Consider the following 23235-nt stretch of genomic DNA (forward strand, 5'->3'; position numbering starts at 1 on the left):
TCCGGCCCCCACGGGCAGCCGCCAGCATGGGAGAGGTGTGCGTCCTCTCCATAGATGGCGGCCCAGCGCCACGCTGGTGCGCCTGAAGGCCACGCTGTAGCGGCACGGCTCGCGGAATTCTTCGACGCGGCGGCGGGGTCCGGCGTGGGAGGCATGCTGGCAGCCCTGCTGTTCGCGTGCGCTGTTCTTCTTCTCGACCGCCGACCCCGTAGAGTGCGCCGCGCATGACTTCCGGCTGCGGAAGGCGGAGAGGCCGTGCTCGCCGGCGGCGGCATGCACGGGAGGGCAAGCGCTCGCCCGCGGCTTGCCGGTCTCGACGCGGCCTGCTCGCGAGGACCGGGGGCCTGCAGGTTGGTGCGCGCGAAGGACGCGGCCTCGCTCGGAGGTGCCAGCACGCCACCACCTCCACAGGCACAAACACGGAGCTCCACAAGCCTAGACGTGCCCTCCACGGACCACGGCGGCGGTGAACTCGAAGTCCTTCACGATGGCCTCCTGCGCCTGCCACACCATTGCACGCGACTCCGTTGAGTGGGATCTCGGCGGTGCCGATCTTCTCCACCTCGGTTGCTGGCTCACGCAAACTCATGGGCTCAAGGGCTCGGGCTCTGACCCTGGCCGCCGCCCTAGCCGCAACCATCGCGACCGTCAGCTCCTAGATGCGCGCGCGGTCGCGGGCGAGCAACCCGCCGCCGCCGCAAGGCGCGGGCGCAGGTTCTCGGTCGCTGCTGCCATGGGAAGCCGGCGCCGCACCGCCGTGTCAGCGTTGTGCCGGTCGATCTCCTCCTCGGAGGGGCGCACCTCGTCCGCGAACTCGCGCGCGGCCGCTAGTGCCGAGGTGAGCCATAGCAGCGAGGAGAAGTTCGTCACGGGGGAGGTGGTGATGGTGTTGTGGATGGTGGAGCGGGTGGTCGCCGCATCGACGTGCTGGGACTGCAGGTGCTCGCGTGCACCCATGGTGGTGGCGTTGGCTGCTCGCACACACGCCCCGTCTGATGGAGGAGACGCGGACTTGATGTCTGTATATTTTCTCGTAGGTATACGTGTCTGACAGCGGGCCTTATACGTGGTAGTTGTAGAAAATGGCATGATACGGGAGAGATGAAATTATAATGATAAATCTTCGAATAGGCGAATTATAATGACGTTTCTGAAAACTCGAAGAATTATAACGACGTGATCAAAATAAAAAAAGAAGAAGAAAGGTTTGCGTGGAACTTTCCCTTTCTTGGCCGAAGCCGAGCGAGCGAAACCCCAAACGGCCAAACCCAACCCCATCTCTCTCTCGGCCTCGCCCGCCCCCTCGATCGATCGGCCGGTCGGCGATGACGCCGGGAAGCTCGGCCGCCGGATCCGGCGTTGTCGGTGAGCAACCTTCCTCTTCCTTCCTGCTCGCGCCCCCTTCTTTTCCGCCCCGACTGTATATTTTTTTCCCGCGATCTTTCTTTTAGCCCCGCGGATCACCACGAACCGAGCGATTTGATTCTTCCTGATCTTTTAGCGGGAGACGGTATTGCGGTAGTTCTTCTGCATATGGCATCTCTTGCTCCGTGGACGGACGGGAATATGCACAGTTGGGGTTATAATAGATGTGGGGAATTTCTGTTTCGGGTGATTGATCAGGCGGCAGCGACGCTAGTCGATCCCATCTGCTGGCGGTAGGATTGCCGTGGGATTGAATCAGTTCATGTGTGGAATTGATATGGAGGAGCAAGAAAGGTGTAGCACACGACACATATTGGATCCGATCCCAGTATGTGGTGATGCTTCCCTTTGGTTTTGGCCAAGCAGATAATCATAATGGCACTAGGTACCTCCACATGCTAGGCCATGGTTTACGCATTTGGCTTATGCTGCACAAGCCACAAAGCGTATTTCCAGTCATGCTCTGCGTATTTGTTCTGCACAGATGGTCACTTACTTCACTGCACCTGTTCTTGATGATTGTGAAGATACCTTGCATCATCAGGATATGTTAGAACAGTCATGCGGCATGAATCTACCTATTTGGCTGACTGTAAGGGTGAGCTACTAGCACGTAGAACGGGAAATCTGATTCTTTATGCATCTTGCATATCGTATATATGCACATTTGAGGCTTTGAACATAGAACTTGCATCGAGACTGTCATGGCCCTCTATTGGTGCTTTTGGTTCTGGGTGTGCTTATATAGTAATTATAACTCGCAAGTCTCCTGGTATTGGATGTTGACTGAATTGTTCGAGTCGTTCTGAGTTGCCATGTGTTAAGTACTTGTTTTTTAAAGTACAGAGAATTGCATAGTTATGAGTACTTCATACTAAATATCCTCATGTTATATTTTTGATGAAGCTTTTGATTCTTCAATTGCTCTTGTCTCATGTTAAGCTCTGTTTAGCAATAGCTCTATGCAAGTATGCATTTGTCTTCTATGTCACAAGAAACCAGTAACTGGCCTACTATGCACTTTCTATTGATAGAACAATGTCAATGAGCCTGTTGTGCCTTTTTTTTTTCCTGTCCAAGCGTAGCAATTATATTCCCGAGTTGCACAAATAGAATGTATACACTAACCTGACTATTAGCTTATCATTTGTTCAACCACAGAGCAACAACAACAACAACAAAGCCTTTAAGTCCCAAACAAGTTGGAGTAGGCTAGAGTTGAAACCCAACAGAAGCAATCAAGGTTCAGGCACGTGAATAGCTGTTTTCCAAGCACTCCTATCTAAGGCTAAGTCTTTGGGTATATTCCATCCTTTCAAGTCTCATTTTATTGTCTCTACCTAAGTCAACTTCGGTCTTCCTCTGCCCCTCTTCACGTTACTATCCTGACTTAGGATTCCACTACGCACTGGTGCCTCTGGAGGTCTTCGTTGAACATGTACAAACCATCTCAACCGGTGTTGGACAAGCTTTTCTTCAATTGGTGCTACCCCTAATCTATCACGTATATCATCGTTCCGAACTTGATCCCTTCTTGTATGACCGCAAATCCAACGCAGCATACGCATTTCCGCGACACTTATCTATTGAACATGTCGTCTTTTCATAGGCCAATATTCTGCACCATACAACATAGCAGGTCTAATCGCCATCCTATAAAACTTGCCTTTTAGCTTCTGTGGTACCCTTTTATCACATAGGACACCATATGCTTGGCGCCACTTCATCCACCCTGCTTTGATTCTATGGCTAACATCTTCATCAATATCCCCATCTCTCTGTAGCATTGATCCTAAATATCGAAAGATATCCTTCCTAGGCACTACCCGACCTTCCAAACTAATATCTTCCTCCTCCCGAGTAGTAGTGCCGAAGTCACATTTCATATACTCAGTTTTAGTTCTACTGAGTCTAAAACCTTTGGACTCCAAAGTCTCCCGCCATAACTCCAGTTTCTGATTCACTCCTGTCCGACTTTCATCAACTAGCACTCTACATCGTCCGCGAAAAGCATACACCAAGGGATGTCCCTTTGTATGTCCCTTGTGACCTCATCCATCACTAAGGCAAACAGATAAGGGCTCAAAGCTGACCCTTGATGTAGTCCTATCCTAATCGGCAAACTGTTTTTTTTCGGTGGGATCATGTGCCCACTATATTACCAAACAGATATTCAGAATATATTGAATCACTTCTTATGGCTTTATTAATATGTAAACTTGCATAGTTCCTCGGAACTTCAGGCTCCTAGAAGAGCTTGAGCGTGGAGAGAAGGGCATTGGAGATGGGACAGTGAGCTATGGAATGGATGATGCAGATGACATCTACATGCGATCATGGACCGGCACTATTATTGGCCCACATAATGTGAGATCATAGTTCTTTATTTAATCTATCTATATTTTGCCATTTTCTCAATATAAACCAGAGTAAAAAAACCTTGGTGCAATTTTTTCCAAGATCTTGAAGCCACCTATTTGTTGTTGTTTTGCATGATTTGAGAAGTACCTGGTGTTGGTGAAACGTGTCAATTGAAATTTTGTAGTAGTACAGAAAATTCTAACAGAAGTTTGGATGGGTTGGCTACTGTTTGGGTCCAGGAAATATCTCAAACCTGCTTTCTTACTCAGCTGTAAAGTATGTAAAGAATCCTTCTGTGTTGGTCAGTGTTCTTCATTGAATGTTGCTGGTTATCTTGGTTCACGTTTGGTGGGAAAGAACTAGTGACAGGCAACAATACATGCATGCAGAGTATTGTGATATACATGTGACTTCTGTGATCAAATGCACTATAGCCTTTCAACTCACTTTTGCTCACATGAGACCTGCAATAAAGCTGCACTTTTTTTTTTTGACCCTGATGAAGTTGCACTTTCCTACATTTGTATTGCTTATTTCAGTTTATGTTGAGTTTGTCTTAATCTCTTTTCTTTCCTGATCTGTCAAGACCGTCCATGAGGGTCGCATTTACCAGCTGAAGTTGTTCTGCGACAAGGACTACCCTGAGAAGCCACCATCTGTTCGATTTCATTCAAGAATAAACTTGACATGCATTAATCATGAAACTGGAGTGGTAACCTCTTTCTGTCTTTGTGTGGTTGTGGTTGGTGCAGAATACGAGTTTCAGGTTTGATATTTGGGGTACCTTCTCTGATTTTGCTATTTCTATTTGGTTGAGGTCATGTAGGTTGACCCGAAGAAGTTCAGTGTTCTGGGGAACTGGCAGCGCGAGTACACAATGGAATACATCCTAACCCATCTCAAGAAAGAGATGGCATCCCCACAGAACCGCAAGCTAGTACAGCCTCCGGAGGGGACATTCTTCTAAAGACGGCAGCAACTCATGTCCATCCATGGTGACTCCAGAAACAGCTGCTGCACCTGGTTTCTATATTTTATATATATCTGGTTGAATCTCCCAGATATCTGTGAACCACCGAGATCGAGTACAAGCAGACTTTCGTTACAATTTGCCTGGTGGTTGCTAATGATATGGGATGAAACGGTTGCCGGTTTGGCTGCTATTAAGATTGTGTAATCTGCTGGCCAATTTCAGCTTCTTCGTGCCATTATGATGAATCTTCGGCCATTTGCTATTCTGCCTTAACTTTTGTAGCATCCAGTTTTAGGGATAAAATCACACATCATATGTGAGCTTACGAAATCAAATTTCATATATAGCTATAAATAAAGGTAATATAAATAGACAATGTTTAATATATAACATACTTAGTATAAAGGGCATAACTTTAGATAGCAAACAACGGAAAGACAACTTCGATCTTCGGATGAATACTCTAATTCCATAGGGACAACTGACTGGTTGATCATAAAGTCTAATTTCTTCAAACTGTCTAATCTAGTATCTATCTGTGATTTTTATCTAAATATTTAAAAAATAAAGCAAGCGTAATTATATGTTGTACTCAATAAATATAACATGTAGTTTATGAGGCTCAAAAAGTTGATACTGGTTTAACTACAATTAGCTTTTAATGAGTCATCTTTTAGCAATTGGGTGGCAACAAGTTTATTCACAAGCTCATATAAATACATGATCAGGTAAACATGAATAATGAACAACATAAACAGTAATAATTAGTGTGCATCTTTATCATCGGTATTATCCGTGTTCTACATCTATTCCGTAAGGATCTAAGGCCGCTCGTGACCATGAGAACGGCTGATATACCAGTTTTACACTCTGCAGAGATTGTATACTTTCATTGTGAGTCATGATTTACCCTTTTGCCCGAGGCGGCCAACCTCTTGACCCACTACCAAGGAAGGTCGACAGGGTTCACTATAAAGCCTTTCAAAAGTTCATCTAACAAGTTAGGGCCGCTAAGGTTTCTCCATCAATAAGTATAAACACCTCTCCAAAATACCAAGAAATTAAAGTGCACCCTCTTGGCAGGCTGAGGATCATACCTATCGGAGCCCCTCTTGCGTCATAAAGGTAACCACTAATAAGCTAAAAAAAGGTCATCATACTGAGCTAAAGCCAGAGCCATATAACCCTCACAGTTGTACTGTAAGTCCCAAATGTTCGCTTACAGAAAAGTCCTTAGGGAGAGGAATCTAGAGCACTATAAAAATAACTCAATGCTCTAGCTCCCTTGTTCCATATTACTAAAAAGCATCTTTTAGTGTTTATTACATAATCCATTAGTCAAGTTACAAGATCATGGTCATAGTTTGAGAACTAGCATCATACTAACCAATGCAATAACCCAAAGGTGTCAAGGAATCCAGGATATCAAATAGCTAGGAAAATTACTACGATTGCCAAGGTAGACATATGCATATGTTTCAATTATTAAAGTGAATAGGATAACAAGGAAGATCTCATGCTATACTTGCCTTAAACTTAGATCCTTCTTCTAGTCTAAATCTTCAAAGGAACTCCTTGATCAACACGTCAATCTCACCGAATGGACAAGATCATAAAACACCACACAAGCATCCATGCAATCATACACAAAGCAAATGCTAGAACTAAATCAAAACAGTACACCAAACATAATAAACAACAAGTAAAAATGTTTTAAAGATATTCTACACGTTACTACGAACACAGACGTGAAAAAAGCACTCTAATCAGAGCTATAATGAAAAAGTTATGAATTAAACAAGATTTCCTTTAATAAAATAATAGATTAAATCTAACCTCAAATTTAAAAAGTTGAAAATATATTTAATAGTAACTTGAACAAGTAGATTACTCAATTACTAATCTAACGCAACTTGAACAGGTCAAATCGGAGTTAAAACAAAGATTTTATGGCCTACCGATGGTAGTGGCAATTTTGTAAATAGATGAAACTTGATTTTCGAATTTAAAATAAATAAAATCCAATTTTAAATCTGTCCAAGGACTGCGGGTATTATTTCATAAAAAGGCAGGGATGAAAACAGAAGAAAGAGGGACCTCTTTTCAATATTGTTGAACACAGTTGGACTGCGGGTTGATTTCAATGAAGAGGAGGGGCTCTTTTGCAAAAGGGGATAGGCGAAGGGGTATTGGCCTCTGGTGGTCGTTGGATCTGAATTGTATGGTTCGGATTAGATAGAGAAGGGGAGGGGAGTACTGTCGAGCCAGAACAGTAGCAGGACGTCGACGTATTCACCGACGATAGCAATTGGAGAAATTGGGGAAAAGCTCTAGGGACCTTAATCAAGCTCGAGATTGGCATTGGGAGCTAGAGAGGGAAACGGCAAACTCAACTCGGTGAATTACAGCGGTTAAGCTCGGGCAGAGGCGGCTAGCGATGAGCAATGGCGGCGACGGAGCGACGACGACATGGGGTAGGCAACATAGAGCGATATAGAGAGAGATAAGGGGATTGGCGTGCTTGCAAACACAACGCGAAGCTCAGGGATGCTCTTACCGTGACGGAGGAGCAGCTAATCGGCACAGTGGCGTAGCACTTCTTCTTGGCAGAATCTAGACGGCGGCACTAGGGCACAGGCGGCGTGGCGACTTGCTCTAGGGCTTGGTGGGGGCGAAACAGGTGCATGGGTCGGTATTTAAGAGGCTCATAGCATGGGGCGAACGCTACCGAGAGGGGGCGTGGATGGGGCGGACACGGTTGTAACACCCTCGGTGTTACACTGTATAGTCTTTTACTAAAACACTACATGAGCATCATACTTATGTGTAAATGTGTGTAATATAGGGTGTAAAGCAATATACGTAACTTGAAACGTTCATTGGAAACGCGTAACGCATATTATGTTTCATGTCGCGTTATATTACTTAGGGTTCTAAATGAATTTTTATTGAAAGAAAATACTATAGAACGCGCATGCGGGACTTTGACAAAGTTTGTAGTACAGACTTCATAGGTGATGGTGAAATACCTGCGGTCGTGAATGGGATTCGCTAGCTAGCATACTTGATATCTTGGAAATCGAATTCGACGCAAAACCGATAAGAACTTAGTTGAATTTCTTAAGTTAGAAAACGCTTCGACAAAGCTAAGTTTGGCAATTTTTGTAAGCGAATTGGGTTAAGTAGGGGTAGGGTTTCATGGCGGGTTTTGGTAGCCTAACATGCCTTCTTGAGTATGGAATTGGTGGTTTAACAATTGAAGCACCAAGGTGCATTTTTAGAGCGCTTTAAAAATCGTACATGGCACGTTCCCGAACGGCTTCAGTGTTTGGACGCGGTCACCGTTGCCCCAGCTCGGCTCGCTGCGCTGGTTCACCGACGCGCACGTGCACGCACACCCACATGCGTGCCACCGTGTTGGTCATGCTGCTGGCCACTACCACCTGCTGCCGTGCCCAAGCATGCACTCGTGTGTGCCACCACGCTGGTGATGGTGAACCCAGCCGCTCTACTCCGCCGCGGTCGTCTGCCTTAGTGGACCGCTCGCGTGCGCTCTCACCATCGCTGTCATGTCCGCTTGAGCCACCCTGCTACCTCATGCTCGCCTACGTGGGACCATGCACGCGTGGCCAGTCTAGGCTGCTATCGCACGGTGCTGCTAATGCTCGTCATCGCATTGTGATGTGCCCCCGGTCACACTGTGCTCTGACCGCCACTATCGCACGAACACTACTGTCATTGACCCTTCACGGCTGCACGCACGTGGGCTTGCCCCGCCTACCTTGCCATCACATCCACGCTCATCATGACGCTACGCTGTTGCGTCCCCTGACTGGCGTCATGCCACTGCGGCGCGCAGAGCCGAGCCGCTGGCGTCGGTTTGCAATTTATGGCCGTGCGGCCCACCATCCTGAGCGTGTTGGCTGTTTCCTCATCGCCCTATAGCCCATACGCGATTGTGCTTCGAGTTGACAACCGTGTCCCACCATGACAATGCCAAGCCAAGCCTTGCCTGCCTTCCCCTGTTCCTCTGTCGCCATGGTCACCGGACCCGCTCCTTCAATTCATCGTAGTGGAGCCACCTCAGTCCATTTAACCCCGTCCATGGCTCCATCGTGTAGTCAGCCAACCAACCAACCCCAGCTTGCAGTGAGCCTCGCCGTGCCATGCTCCAATTTGGAGTTTCCTTCCCACCTAGTCAATAAGACCATGTTGGTATGCGTCGGCGGCAAGCTCCCAATTCAGTGCTGCTCATGTCAATTCGTTGCACCACCAGCTTCACCTCCACCTACTCGTCACCCTGCGTACCTTTGCCTAATCGCTACCACCTCCTAGCCACCCCTGATGCAACCTTGCCATCGTCGTGCACTGTCCGCACGCACGTGGCTAGCTCGGCTTGGGCTGCATCCGACCGAACCACTACATCGTCTGTGTCCGTGGTGAGTTCCTTGAGCTCACTAGCTACCCCAATTTCTCTAGCGTTGTTGTAACTCATCGGAACGCCACTGTTGTGATTGCAGGAGCTCTACCACCATGGACCAGCCTTGCTACAGCGTCCTGACTCACGCTTTCTTTGCCTAGTACTTTGAGTTCACGCATAGGCAGGTATCGACTCCGTAGATAGGGCAGGGAAGGGCTGGTCTAGCCGGTGTAATTGCCCTGTGCCAGCGCCGCCGCGCTGGTGCATGCATGGGTGCCCGAGGGTATCGTCGTTGCAAAGACAGGTTGTTCCGAAGACTTATCTACGAAGTAGATGACTGTAGGAATAGTGTCGTGGGTCTTAGAGTGATTCATCGTTAGGTCAGGGCCATTTTTGCAAAACAGCCAGGGCACGCAAGCCTCCCCGTTGTGGGCCGTCGTCGCCCGGCTAGGCCGCGCCCTCGTGTGGGCCACACCATGCATCGCATTGCACCGAACTGGGCCAGGCCGCTCGCGTTTTGGGCCGTGTGGTAGAATTAGGTTTTCCACTTTCTAGTAAGGTAATAAGTGTTTATTCAATTTGGTTTTGAGCTGAACTTTGATAATTTGTAGTAAATCTGATAGATGTCCAAAAATAGTGAAACAAAATATGTTAGGTTCACAAAAATGTTATCTATCTGTTAGTGTAATTAGTTTACAGTTAGCTATGATAATGATAGGTTCATAAATTCAATTTAGAAAGCTTAGTATTATTTAGCTTAATATTTGTAGAAATTTTTGTGGCAAAATGATGATAGCTTTAGCCATAAAAATTTTATAGTAGGTTCAATAGATTATTATGTACTCACTGTAAATTTTATAGCCCTAGAGTAGGTTGATAAATAGAGTAGCTAGTACTCCTTGTTTTATCATATATAGAGTAAATCGGTATTAAGAGTAAGAATACCTTTAGTTGCGAAGATAATATATGTCACGTTGCATACTTGTTAGTAGTAACAGTAGGTAACTTAGCACCTTCGTTAGTATAACTAGCTTAGTAGCTTGATAGATGTATTTTTATTTTAAGAAGTTGTTGCCGTATTACTAAGTGTTGCATCATCATTTCATGCATGTAGATCACGAGTTAGTAGAGTTCGTGCCTACGGACGAACATGACTATGAGGAGGTCATTGAGGAGTACGAGGAGGAAATCCTCATGTAGGAGGGAGCTCCGGAACTGTTCGATGCTAACTTTGTTGACCCACCGCCTGCCCAAGGCAAGCCCCAGTGCATAACCCTTATTTTAAACAATCACTAAATATATATATATATATATATATATATATATGATGTGCATTTATGTTATAGGAATTTTATGGAAACTACATGCATAAATATATCTACCTATGAGTCCTACTAGTATAGGTTGAGTAGCTGCTATGCTCAGGATTTTGGTAGCGTGAGTAACCTGCCGTTACTCATAATAGGTGATAATTATGATCACTCATGATAAAATGGTGGAAATGAAAAATGGTGACCGGGTAGGTATATGGTTTGGGTACTGGTGGGTGTAAGAGGTTGTATCCTGCGGCCAATGGGGCATAGCTTGGTTATACTTTTTTCTTGTCTGTGTCGGTTAAGGACCGACCATTGCAATGGATGCTAGGCAAGTCACATATTTATTATGCCGAGCACATACTTGGGTATGGGCGTAGGGAAGACTTGTTGCTCTCTTATCGTGGGTTCTGGCTCTTTCCAGACCAACTGATTGGAGGTGGGGATGGTGGAGGTCCTTGCACCGCACTAAGTCCAGGACTTAGGAGCGGGGGCTTGGAGTCCAAGTTTGGACGGGGACCTAGACCCCGGGATAGGAGGGTGATGGGTTGGTCCTGCTTGTGCCTAGGGTACAAGCAGGGCATGTGTTTTTGGGGTACCCAGCTAGGAACATTGATTTATGAATTACTGCCGTGTCGGTACGACTTGTCTTAACTCTAGCATCGTAGTAAGAACTGAAAGATGAAAGGTGATGAAATGGAACTGATTGCTCAACTCTTGCTTGAAAGTAGAACATGTGCTTACATAGAATGGCTAGATAATAAATTAATCATGGCTGCTAATAATAACATAAATAAGGATTCACTATTAGTATTTCTTTCTGCAAAAAGAAACCTAGCAAACCAATAAGCTTATCATATTCCTTGGAGTCAGGAAATTATTCCCAATAGTCGGATAAGTCTTGTGAGTACATTATATACCCAGGGTTTATTTACCCCTGTTGCAAGTAATGCTTGACGAGTACCATTGTGTGAAGGATTCTTCTAGTGGGCACAGATGGATCCTTGTTTCTTGTCGATAGATGTTTATTTATATTCCGCTATTTAATATTCCACACTCTGACATTTGGCAATGTAATAATGAATTTCTAAGAACTCTGGATGTATGAAATGTATTAAGTATTGTAACTCATTCTCATTATTGGATCCTTGGGGAAAAATATGGATCTTTCGGGCTCTCCCTTTGTGTGTGCCCAACGGAACCTGCACGTTGTAGCTTGCTTTTGGGGTGCTTAGTGTCTGGTGGAAGACAACCACCTACGTAAGTGTGTTATTTCGGGCAGTTTTGCCACAGTTGGTACCAGAGCCAATAATAAGTTTATGAGTTCATCACTCTTTTCTAAAACTTAAAATTTGACCAACAAAAGTTTTGTGAAAAGTAGGATACGCTAAAGTTATGTAAATAAGTATAAACCCTAGCAATATGGTCTATCTTGGATAGCGGCACTGGTTTTATCTAATCAGTTTTCTATAGGTACACTAACTTACGTTGCGTAAGAAATCGCTTAGCATACGAAAAGTGAGTGTGTGATGTGCCAAAATTTTGCGAATGCCACTATATTCTGGCTTGAATGAGCGTATAGGCTGATACATGCATCATGATAATAGCATCTTGCTTAAACTAAAGCCCCCTACATGTATAATTTGATTAGTAAATTGATAGGATAACAAAAAGAATGCTTTAATAAATGCCTTGTCATTTCTCTAATCCCTTGCTTCTGATCTAGAAGGTTGTCCTAAGTGATTGGTTCCTATCTCTTATAGATGAATCTGAGGTCCGGACGTGGGAGCACCAGTGCCGGTGTGGGCCACGGTCTTGGCGAAGGCCAAGGTGAAAGTGGCCAGGCCAATGAGCATGGCAACGGAGAGAGCCATGAAGCTCCACATCTGGCTCCTCCTCTGCCACCGCCACCTCCGATGACCTATGCAGAGATGATGGCGGAAGTGATGGCTGCTCGCCGTGAGTTAGCCCATGCCACGGAGCTGCTGGCACAGGCTATCGGTGGCTTCGCCCGCGGAGGCCACGGGGGCAATGGTGGGAACGGGGGTGGTGCTCGCGGTCTTGAGAGACCCTCTTACTAGGATTTCCTCAAGACCCACCTGCCCACTTTCACACCAACAGCTAAGCCCCTAGATGCGGAGCATTGGCTTTGCATTCTGGAACAAAAGTTTATGTTGCTCAACGTTACTAATGAGCAGAAGGTGCGCTTTGCAGCGCAACAGTTGTTGGTGTCTGTGAGTGCATGGTGGGATACCTTCAATGCCATGCAATAGCTAGATCACCGGGTGACCTGGCAGGAGTTCACCGTAGCATTCAAAGAATTTTATATTCCTACTGGTGTCCTCAATAGGAAGCTGACTGAGTTCCTAGACCTGCGGCAAGGGAGTATGTCTGTGATGGACTACGTCAATAAATTCAACCACTTGTCCTAGTATGCTGGAACTCATGTGGATACAGACAAGAAGAAGAGGGACCGCTTCTATCGTGGCCTCTCTTGCAGCCTACAGAAGCAGCTTTATACTGGGAACTATCAAACCTTTGGGGCGATGATGAATGCTACCATCGCCATGCAGGGCTTACAATGGGATTCCTAGGTAGAATAGAAGCGAAATCGGGTGGCTACGGGGTCTTCTAGTCACCCCCATACTCAGAAAGTATAGGTTGTGAGGTAGGTGCCCTATCAATCATTAGGCAGGCATTCGTTTCGATAGCCCCAACATACTTCTTAGGCTTCTTCCACGTAGTACCATGCACCTACTCAGCAGATGCCACATCAGTAGCCCCAAGGATAGTAGGCCCCACCTCGTCTAGGACAGGGAAACAAGCTAGGTGCTTGTTTCAAATGTGGCAAGGATGGCCACTATGCCCGAGAGTGTCCCTAAAACTAGCTAGTCCAGTCTGCTCAGCCATCGGCTAACTCTAGGCTAGTCAAGCGGACGATGATCAAGAAGAAAGTGCCAGTCAGCCACTCTAGATAGGTGAATTTCACAGATGCTGAGCAGATATTGCAATAGGAACCAATGATGGCTGGTATGTTTACCATTGATTCCCATCTAGCTTATGTGTTATTTGATTCTGGTGCATCACATTCATTCATGAGCATGGGATTTGTAGACCGGCACAATATACCTCTTATGGCTATACCATTTGCCTATAGAATCCATACTCTGAGTGCGCAGATGTGTGTCAATACTCGGATGAACACAGTGAGCTTGGTATTAGCCACCCACACTTACCGCCTCCAGTTTATGGTACTGCCTGGGCAAGGCATTGATGCTATTCTTGGGATGAACTGATTGTGGGTGTATGGGGTAGTCTTGGATCTAAAGTAGAGAGTTGTGGAGTTATGGCTTCCTTCTTCTAAGGATAGGATGTCTCTTCTTGTATCCTCAGATCCAGGTTTACCTATTGCTGCTCATACTCCTAATCTTGCCTGTATTCTGGTAGTATGTGAGTTCTTAGATATTTTTCCTGAAGATCTACCTGGGTTGCCATCGGACAGAGAGGTGGAGTTCTCCATTAAGCTAGAGCCTAGTATTGCTCCTATCTCCCGATGCTCGTATCGCATGGCTCCAAAGGAATTGGTTGAAATGAAGAAGCAGTTGGAAGAAGTGTTGGAAAAAGGCTTCATCCATCCTAGCTCTTCACCATGGGGTTGTCCAGCCATTTTTGTGAAAAAGAAGGATGGCACTCTTTGGATGTGTGTGGACTACCATCCTCTTAATGCGGTAACCATTAAGAACAAGTATCCTTTGCCCCGCATAGATACCTTATTCAATCAGCTAGCTGGTGCCAAGGTGTTCTCCAAGATTGACCTTCATTCAGGCTATCATCAGATCAAGATTAGACCACAAGATATACCAAAGATAGCTTTTTCTACTAGGTATGGGCTGTATAAGTACCTAGTAATGTCTTTTGGTCTCACAAACGCTCCTGCATTCTTCATGTACCTGATGAATTCAGTCTTTATGCTGGAGCTGGACAAGTTTGTTGTGGTATTCATTGATGATATCCTGATATATTCCAAGAACGATGAAGAGCATGCCCAACACCTTTGGAGAGTACTGGCTCAATTGAGGGAACACAAGCTGTATGCTAAATTCAGCAAGTGTGAATTCTGGTTAGATCAAGTGTAGTTTTTGGGGCATATGCTGACACCTAATGACATTTTTGTAGATCCTAACAAGGTGCAAGATGTGTTGAATTAAAAGTCTCACAAGTCTGTGCACCAAATTCGTCAGTTCCTGGGTCTAGCTAGGTACTATCAATGTTTCATTCCAGATTTCTCCAAGATAGCTCAACCGATGACCAAGCTGCACCAAAAAGAAGCCAAGTTTGATTAGAGCCCAGCCTATGAAGAAGCCTTCTAAGCTTTGAAGACATTTCTGACCACTGCTCCTGTGTTGGTCCAACCAGATATTGATAGACCTTTTGACGTATATTGTGATGCCTCAATGACGGGGTTGGGATGTGTGCTTATGCAGGATGGGCGTGTGATAGCTTATGCTTCGTGCCAACTAAAAAAGCACGAAGTGAATTACCCCACTCATGATTTAGAGCTGACTAATGTGGTCCATGCTCTAAAAATTTTGAGGCATTACTTGTTGGGCAACAAAGTACATATTTTTACAGATCATAAGAGCCTCAAATATATTTTTACTTAGTCTGAGCTAAATATGAGGCAAAGGAGGTGGTTGGAATTGATCAAGGATTATAACTTGGAGGTGCATTATCACCTAGGAAGGGCCAATGTAGTAGCTGATGCCTTGAGCCGAAAGTCATATCAGGTTGAAGAAACACCTCTGTCTCTCAACCATGCTGAGGTGCTGGCTCATGTTGCCTTGGTCTCAGAATTACTTGAGTAGATTATTTTAGAGCAAAGGCAAGACCCTTTAGAAATTCCTCTCATCAAGAAATTGATTGACGAAGGGCGTGGTCCTCACTTTAGTATTGATGAGCAAGGAGTAGTGAGATACAAAGATAGATTGGTGGTTCCATCAAATGAGGATCTGAGAAGGAAGATTTTGAATGAAGCCCATCATTCAAAGTTATCTATCCATACTGGCAGCAACAAGATGTATCATGATTTGCGCCACTTGTATTGGTGGTCCAACATGAAGCAGGACATCACCCAGTATGTCATGGAGTGTGACACTTGTGGGAGAGTTAAGGCCGACCACATAAGAACTCTAGGATATTTGCAGCCTTTGCCCATTCTTGTGTGGAAATGGGAAGATATTTCCATGGATTTCATTGTGAGTTTACCCCACACATCCAAGGGCTATAACTCTATTTGGGTCATTATGGATCGTCTTACCAAGTCAGCTCATTTTCTCCTGGTGAATTCCACATATTCTGCCAAAAAGTATGCTGAGTTGTATTTGGATCAGATTGTGACCCTACATGGAGTCCCCCTTACTATTGTTTCTGATAGAGGGTCAATTTTTATCTCTCACTGCTGGGAGCAACTCTAGGAGTGTCTTGGAACTAGTCTCCTCCGCAGTTCAGCCTATCACCCCCAACCAATGGCCAAACTAAAAGGGTGAACTAGGTGCTCAAGGATATGTTGAGAGCTTGTGCCATTTCTTTTCTTGAGAAGTGGGATGGATGCCTAAAGTTAGCTGAATTTTCTTACAATAATAGCTACCAAGAGAGCATTCGCATGGCACCATTTGAAGCTCTATATGGAAGGAAATGCAGGACGCCACTTAACTGGGTTGAAGTGGGAGACTAGATATTTTGGGCCTAATTTCATCAAAGAGGCTCGAGAGCAAGTCATCATTATTTAGAGTCATTTGAAGGCAGCTCAGAGCTGACAAAAAGCCTATACGGACAAGCGAAGAAGGCCCTTGTAGTTTGAAGTTGGGGATTATGTGAACCTCAAGGTGTCTCCTATGAGAGGGGTGCATCAGTTTGGTATCCATGGCAAGTTAGCTCCCCGATACGTGAGTCCTTACAAAATTTTGAAGCAGTGTGGCCCAGTTGCTTACCGTCTCTAGCTTCTTGAGATTTTATCGACGGTACACGATGTGTTTCACGTCTCATAGTTGAAGAAATGTTTGCAAATCTTGGATGAAGCTATAGAAATTGAAGGACTTCCACTCCAGCCTAATTTGACTTATATTGAGCACCCTGTCAAAATCCTAGATGAAAATGAAAGAGTGACAAGGAACAATGTGATGAAGTTCTATAAGGTGCAGTGGCAAAACCACTCTGAGGATGAGGCCACATGGGAACAAGAGAGCTATATATTGAAGCATTACCCCCACCTTCTCTCTGGTTCTGATGAGTAGTTGTTACATTGAAATGTAATTCCTATCTTCTTTCTCACACTAGGCACATGAAATCTCGGGTCGAGATTTTGTTTTAGGGGGCTAGATTTGTAACACCCTCGGTGTTACACTGTACAGTCTTTTGCTAAAACAATGCATGAGCATCATACTTATGTGTAAATGTGTGTAATATAGGGTTAAAGCAATATACGTAACTTGAAATGTTCATCGGAAACATGAAACAAATATTATGTTTCATGTCGCGTTATATTACTTAGGGTTCTAAATGAATTTTTATTGAAAGAAAATACTACATAATGCGCACGCATGCCCGCATGCATGCCACCACATTGGCCGTGCTACTGGCCACTACCACCTACTGCCACGCCCAAGCATGCACTCGCGTGTGCCACCATGCTGGTGCCGCCGGACCCAGCCGCTCTGCTCTGCCGTGGTCGTCTGCCTCGCTGGGCCGCTCTCATGCGCTCTCACCATCACCGTCGCATCTACTTGAGCCACCCTGCCACCTCATGTGGGACCATGCATGTGTGGCTAGTCTGGGCTGCCATTGCACGGTGCCGCTGACGCTCGCCGTCGCATCATGCTGCACCCCTGGTCACGCCATGCTCCGACCACCGCTATCGCACAACCACTACTGTCGTTGACCCTTCACGGCTACACGTGCATGGGCTTGCCCTGCTTGCCTTGCCATCACATCCACGCTCATCGTGACACTGCACAGTTGCCTCCCCTGACTGGCGTCATGCCACTATGGCGCATAGAGCCGAGCCACCGACGTCGGTTTGCAATTTATGGCCGTGTGGCCCACTGTCCTAAGCACGTTGGTCGTTTCCTCATCACCCTATAACCTATATGCGATTGAGCTTTGAGTTGACAGCCATGTCCCACCATAGCAACGCCGAGCCAAGCCTTGCCTGCCTTCCCCTATTCCTCTATCGCCATGGTCGCTGGACCCATGCCTTCAATTCACCGTAGTGGAGCCACCTCAGTCCAATTAACCCCGTCCACAGCTCCGTTGTATAGTCAGCCAACCAACTGACCCTAGCTTGTAGTGAGCCTCACCATGCCATGCTCCAATTTGGAGTTTCCTTCCCGCTAGGTCAATAAGACCGTGTCGGTATGCATCGACCGCACGCTCCTAATTCAGTGTTCCTCGCGTCAATTCGTTGCACCAGTAGCTTCGCCTCCACCTACTCATCACCCTATGCACCTTTGCCTAATCGCTACCACCTCCTAGCCACCCTTGATGCAGCCTTGCCACCATCGTGCACCGTCGCACCATCCGCACGCACGTGGCCAGCTCGGCTTGGGCTGCATCTGGCTGAACCACTGCGTCGTCTATGTCCATGGTGAGTTCCTTGAGCTCACTAGCCACCCTAATTTCTCCAACATTGTTGTAACTCACCGAAAAGCCACCACCGTGATTGCAGGAGCTCCGCCACTATGGATCGGCCTTGCTACAGCATCCTAACTCGTGCTTTCTTTGCCCAATACTTTGAGTTCATGCATCATCTTGTGCTTGTACCACCATTTGATCATGAGAGACATGAGTGTCTTCATTTTCTACTCTCCCATCTTTATCACCATCTTGTGGCACATTTGATGAAGAAGGTGGATCAATTACTTGTACATCATCTTTAGGCTTGATGTCTCCAATCGGAATGTTCTTCATAGCCTCCCTCAATGGTTCATTACCTACATCATCAAGATTCTCATGTGCTCCTTGGGAGCCATTAGATTTATCAAATTCCACATCATATGTTTCTTCAACCAAGCCGGTGGCATGATTAAATACTCTATATACTTTGGACTTTGATGAGTAACCAACAAAAAAACCAATATCACAACGTCTTTGAAACTTCCCTAGGTGTTGCCGCTTCTTATAGATGTAGCATTTGCAACCAAACACCCTAAAGAAGGAGATATCCGGCTTCTTCCCATTGAGCAACTCATAAGGTGTCTTGCCAAGAAACTTTTGAAGGAATAGGCGGTTTGATGCATAGCATGCAGTGTTGATAGCTTCCACCCATAGAGCTTCGAGATGTTGTACTCATCTAGCATTGTTCTTGCAAGAGTGATCAATGTCCGGTTCTTTCTCTCAACTACACCATTTTGTTGAGAAGTATATGTTGCGGAGACCTCATGCTTGATCCCAACTTCATCACAATAGGCTTCTATGCTTGTGTTGTCAAATTCCTTCCCATTGTCACTTCTAATCTTCTTGAGCTTCACTTCAAATTCATTTTGTACTCTCTTGGCAAACTTCTTGAAGCAAGATGCAACTTTGGATTTGTCATGAAGGAAGAATACCCATGTGTATCTTGAATAGTCATCAACAATCACAAGACAATAAAGATTCCCTCCCAAACTCTTGTATGTTGTTGTCGATGTTTCGGACCGGGGGGTCCTCAACCAACTAGTAAATTTGTACTGCATGTTCCCAATCCTAGATGATGATGCAAAGAGACACAAGGCTTATACTGGTTTAGGCAATCGGTGCCCTACGTCCAGTCTAAGAGATTGATCTTGTATTCCTTGCATCGAAGTGCTTGTAGTAGGGGGTTACAAGCTGGGTGAGAGAGGGAGCTAGTCCCAGGTCTCAGCGTGGAGTGGTGCGGGCTGCTTGAGACGTTGCTCTTAGGCAGTGGGGGAGCATGCATGAACTAAGTGAGTGCATTTGCCCATGAGTTCGTTGTGTGAGCCTAGGTCTAATTGCCTGCCCCCTAGAAACGGCCTAGGTCCTTCCCTTTTATAGTTGAAGGAGGGGGGCAAGGGTAATACATGTGCTAACTACACGGCGTCATGTGAACGGAGGTGGCGTGTCTAAGCCCTATAGCCTATTCCTGTGGCGGCGTGGCCGATGGAGTGGTTTGTCCTTGAAGTACTGGGGCAATGCGCCGGTCACATCCGATCTTGTGCGTCGTGGGAGCTCTAGGGTTACCTTGAAGCGGGCGTGGCGGTCGGTGTGCAGGTCACTATGTGTTGACTGCGTGAGAAGCCGAGGCTCAGTTGGTGCCGAGGCCAAACCATCGTGGTGGTCTCGGCAGACGTGAATCCCGAGGTTGCCGAGACCCTGATGTAGATTGCCGAGGCTAGGAGGGAACAGTTGGTCTCGTACGCTGATTCTGAGGCTATGGTGCCCCAGACTAGACTCCCCATGCCATGTTGTCTTCGGGGCGAGGGTTACGTGGCACAGTGTAGTGTAGGTGCTGATCGTGGGCACAGCACCAGAACACAGTGGCTGGTAATCCCAGCCGCGCCCTGTCTTAGTCGGTATAGCCTTGATGCAATTCCTTGTCTCATCGGCCACTCTACGGTGTCGAGCCATCATCCGGCTGAGATTGCAGGAGTGGTTGATGCATTGATGGGATGCGACGCTCTATCGAGGAGATTTGGTCGAGGCGGGAGTGACGGGTTATTGCCGAGCCAGCCTCGAGCGATATGGAGAATCGCTGTCTCGTTCGAGGCTTTACGTGCGGGGCTTCGGGCGAGACGGAGAATGGGCTCCTTGTCGAGGCCTCCCATGAGAGGCCTCACATGAGGTGGAGATTTGTCAGGCCATCGAGACTTCCCGTGTGTGGCCAAAGGCGAGGCAGAGAGCCGGCGGGCTCAGATGGGGCCAGTGGTTAACCAACGGCTTACCTTCTGGCTTTGTTTTTTATGGGGTTGAAATGGTTCTTTCGATATACGCTTGGGGTACCCCATTTTATGGTACCCAACAGTTGTTGGTCCAAATAAGTCCATGTGAAGGAGTTCTAGCACTCTTATGGTTGACATGAAAGCTTTTGTTGGATGAGTATTTGCAACTTGCTTGCCAGCTTGACATGCACTACAAAGCTTGTCCTTCTCAAACTTCATATCCTTCAACCCTCTCACCAAATCATTCTTCATTAGCTTCTTGAGTGAGCTCATCCCAACATGAGCAAGTCTTCTATGCCATTGCCACCCAAGTGTTGTTTTGGTGAATAGGCATGTCTTCAAGTTAGCATCTTCAGAGGTGAAATCCACTAGATATAGGTTGTTGTATCTAAATCCTTTGAATATTACTTGATCATCATCCTTTTTAGATACAACAACTTCCTTCTCACTAAACAAGCATTGGAAGCTAAGATCACACAATTGTCCAATGGATAGCAAGTTGAAGCTCAATGAAGCAACATATAACACATTTGAGATAGAATGATCATTTGAAATTGCCACTTTGCCCAATCCTTTAACCTTGCCCTTTGAATTATCTCCAAATGTGATTCTTTCTTGTCCATCTACTTCCTCATCTAGTGAGGTGAACATATGAGGATCACCGGTTATATATTGTGTGCAACCACTATAAATAACCCAATGACTTCCACTGATCTTGTAGTTCACCTACACACAAGAGATCAAGCTTTAGGAACCCAAACTTGTTGAGGGCCCTTCACTTTCTCAACAAGTGACTTTGCAACCCAAATTTTCTTAGGCCTATTCTTGTTTGGAGGTCCTAAGAACATGACTTTCATCTTTCCACTAGTGATGAGGACATGACACCCATGCATATGACCATGTTTGGCACATGGTATGGAGGGGTAGGAGGCCAGCAAGGGTGTCTAAGTCAAGAAGGAGGCCCGAGGCTAATTCAGTTTGAGTCCCCGAGGTGGAGGCCCAAAACAACTCAAGTTCGAATCTGCCTTGGCCTCCAAGACCAGTCTGCCTTAAACTATTCACCCAGGATGCATCTGGACTCCGTTTTCGACAATCAACATATGGTTGGAAAGCTAATTTGATAAGGAAGTCAATCCAAGTGGTCTCACATCAAAAGACCTTTAGAATCAACGGAAATTATTGAAACAATTCAGCATCCAGAATCTACCAGGGTGCTGCGACACCGTCTTTTGGTCTGTTGGACCGTGTATTGTGTTTGGGTCCATTATGTCGCCACCATCATTTGGTTTTGGGTTTTTCTTAGATTAATCTGTCAAGAACAGTTTCACCATTCTTCAGTTTATGAGACCCTAACTTCGTGAGATTAATCAATCATCTGCAATTTGGTTGCTTTCTTTCTTGTTCTTGCTTGTGTTCTTCATTGCGTAGGTAGGGATTAGCCTTCTTGGTGAGGTCAACTGGATCCGTGTCTCAGTTGATAACCAGAGGAGTTGTGGTGCTAAGATTGCAGGGTTTGATCTTTCGATCTGAAGCCGGATCGGTGTACCATTCTCCGCCACAACAATAGTTATCACTACCTGACAGAAGATTGGGATCCCCGTTACATGGATTCAATTGACCTCACCAAGAAGGCTAATCTCTGCCTATGCAATGAAGAACACAAGCAAGAACAAGAAAGAAAGCAACCAAATTGCAGATGATTGATTAATCTTACGAAGTTGGGGTCTCACAAACCGATGAACGACGAAACTATTCTTGATAGATTAATCTAAGCAAAACCCAAAACCTAATAACAGTGGTGGCATATGATTATAAAGGTCTTAGGGTCGTCGCCTACCCTAGACATGCCCTCTAATGGGCCCAAACACGATACACAGTCCAACGGACCAAAAGACGGTGTCGCAGCACCCTGGCAGATTCTGGATGCTGACTTGTTTCAACGATTACTGTTGATTCTGAAGGCCTTTTGATGTGAGACCACTTGTATTGGCTTCCTTATCAAATTATCTTTCCAACCATATGTGGATCATTGAAAACGGAGTCTAGATGCATCCTGGGTGACCTGTTTAAGGTAAACTGGTCCTGGAGGCCGAGGCAGACTCGAACTTGAGTTGCTTTAGGCCTCCACCTCGGGGACTCGAACCTAATTAGCCTTGGGCCTCCTTCTTGACTTGGACACCCTTGCTAGCCTCCTACCCCTCCATACCATGTGCCAAACATGGTCATATGCATGGGTGTCATGTCCTCATCAACTAGAATCCTTTCTAAGCATGTAATGAGCATTGAAGGCAAAAGGTCTAGCATGCTTGGGCAAGGGTTATAGTGGTGGAGTTTGGCACTCATGGGCAAAGTGGCCTTCTTGTCCACACTCAAAACATCTCTTTGGCTTTGTCTTTGACTTGTGTTGTTGTTGAGCTTCAACCTTCTTCTCTTGGTTTGCTAAGTACCCAATGCCACTTCTATTCATCTTCATGACAGTGTTCATTAGTAGCTCACTTTGAAGATGCTTGCCTCTTGTAAACTTGCGCAATCCAATCTTAAGATGCTCTTTCTCTAACTTGAGCTTCTTGTTCTCTTCCTTGAGAGCATCATTATTTTTCTCTTCCTTGAGCTTTTTGTTCTCTTCTTTGAGCTTCTCATTCTCAAGAGTCAAATCACTATCATGATCAAGAGTTTCTAGCACAATACTGTTGTGGCTTTTGAACTCTTCAAGATCTTTCTTGAGCTTTTCATTGTCATTCTTGAGCTTGACAAACTCATCATAATCATCGGCCTTAACCACTTGCTTGCCCTTGCTACTAGAACTTTGCT

General features: G+C 45.9%; 1 protein-coding gene across 1 annotated transcript; it reads left to right on the forward strand.

Moving 5' to 3' along the window:
* The first annotated feature begins 1197 nt into the window (after positions 1 to 1197).
* Positions 1198 to 5032, forward strand: LOC136541825 (ubiquitin-conjugating enzyme E2 variant 1C-like). The gene is made up of 4 exons (XM_066533946.1): positions 1198 to 1365; positions 3653 to 3792; positions 4373 to 4498; positions 4613 to 5032. The coding sequence occupies exons 1-4, from the start codon at positions 1326 to 1328 to the stop codon at positions 4751 to 4753; spliced, it is 447 nt and encodes a 148-aa protein (XP_066390043.1). The 5' UTR covers positions 1198 to 1325; the 3' UTR covers positions 4754 to 5032.
* The last annotated feature ends 18203 nt before the right edge of the window (positions 5033 to 23235 follow it).

The sequence above is a fragment of the Miscanthus floridulus genome, chromosome 3, assembly GCF_019320115.1.
Source record: "Miscanthus floridulus cultivar M001 chromosome 3, ASM1932011v1, whole genome shotgun sequence".
Lineage (NCBI taxonomy): Eukaryota > Viridiplantae > Streptophyta > Magnoliopsida > Poales > Poaceae > Miscanthus > Miscanthus floridulus.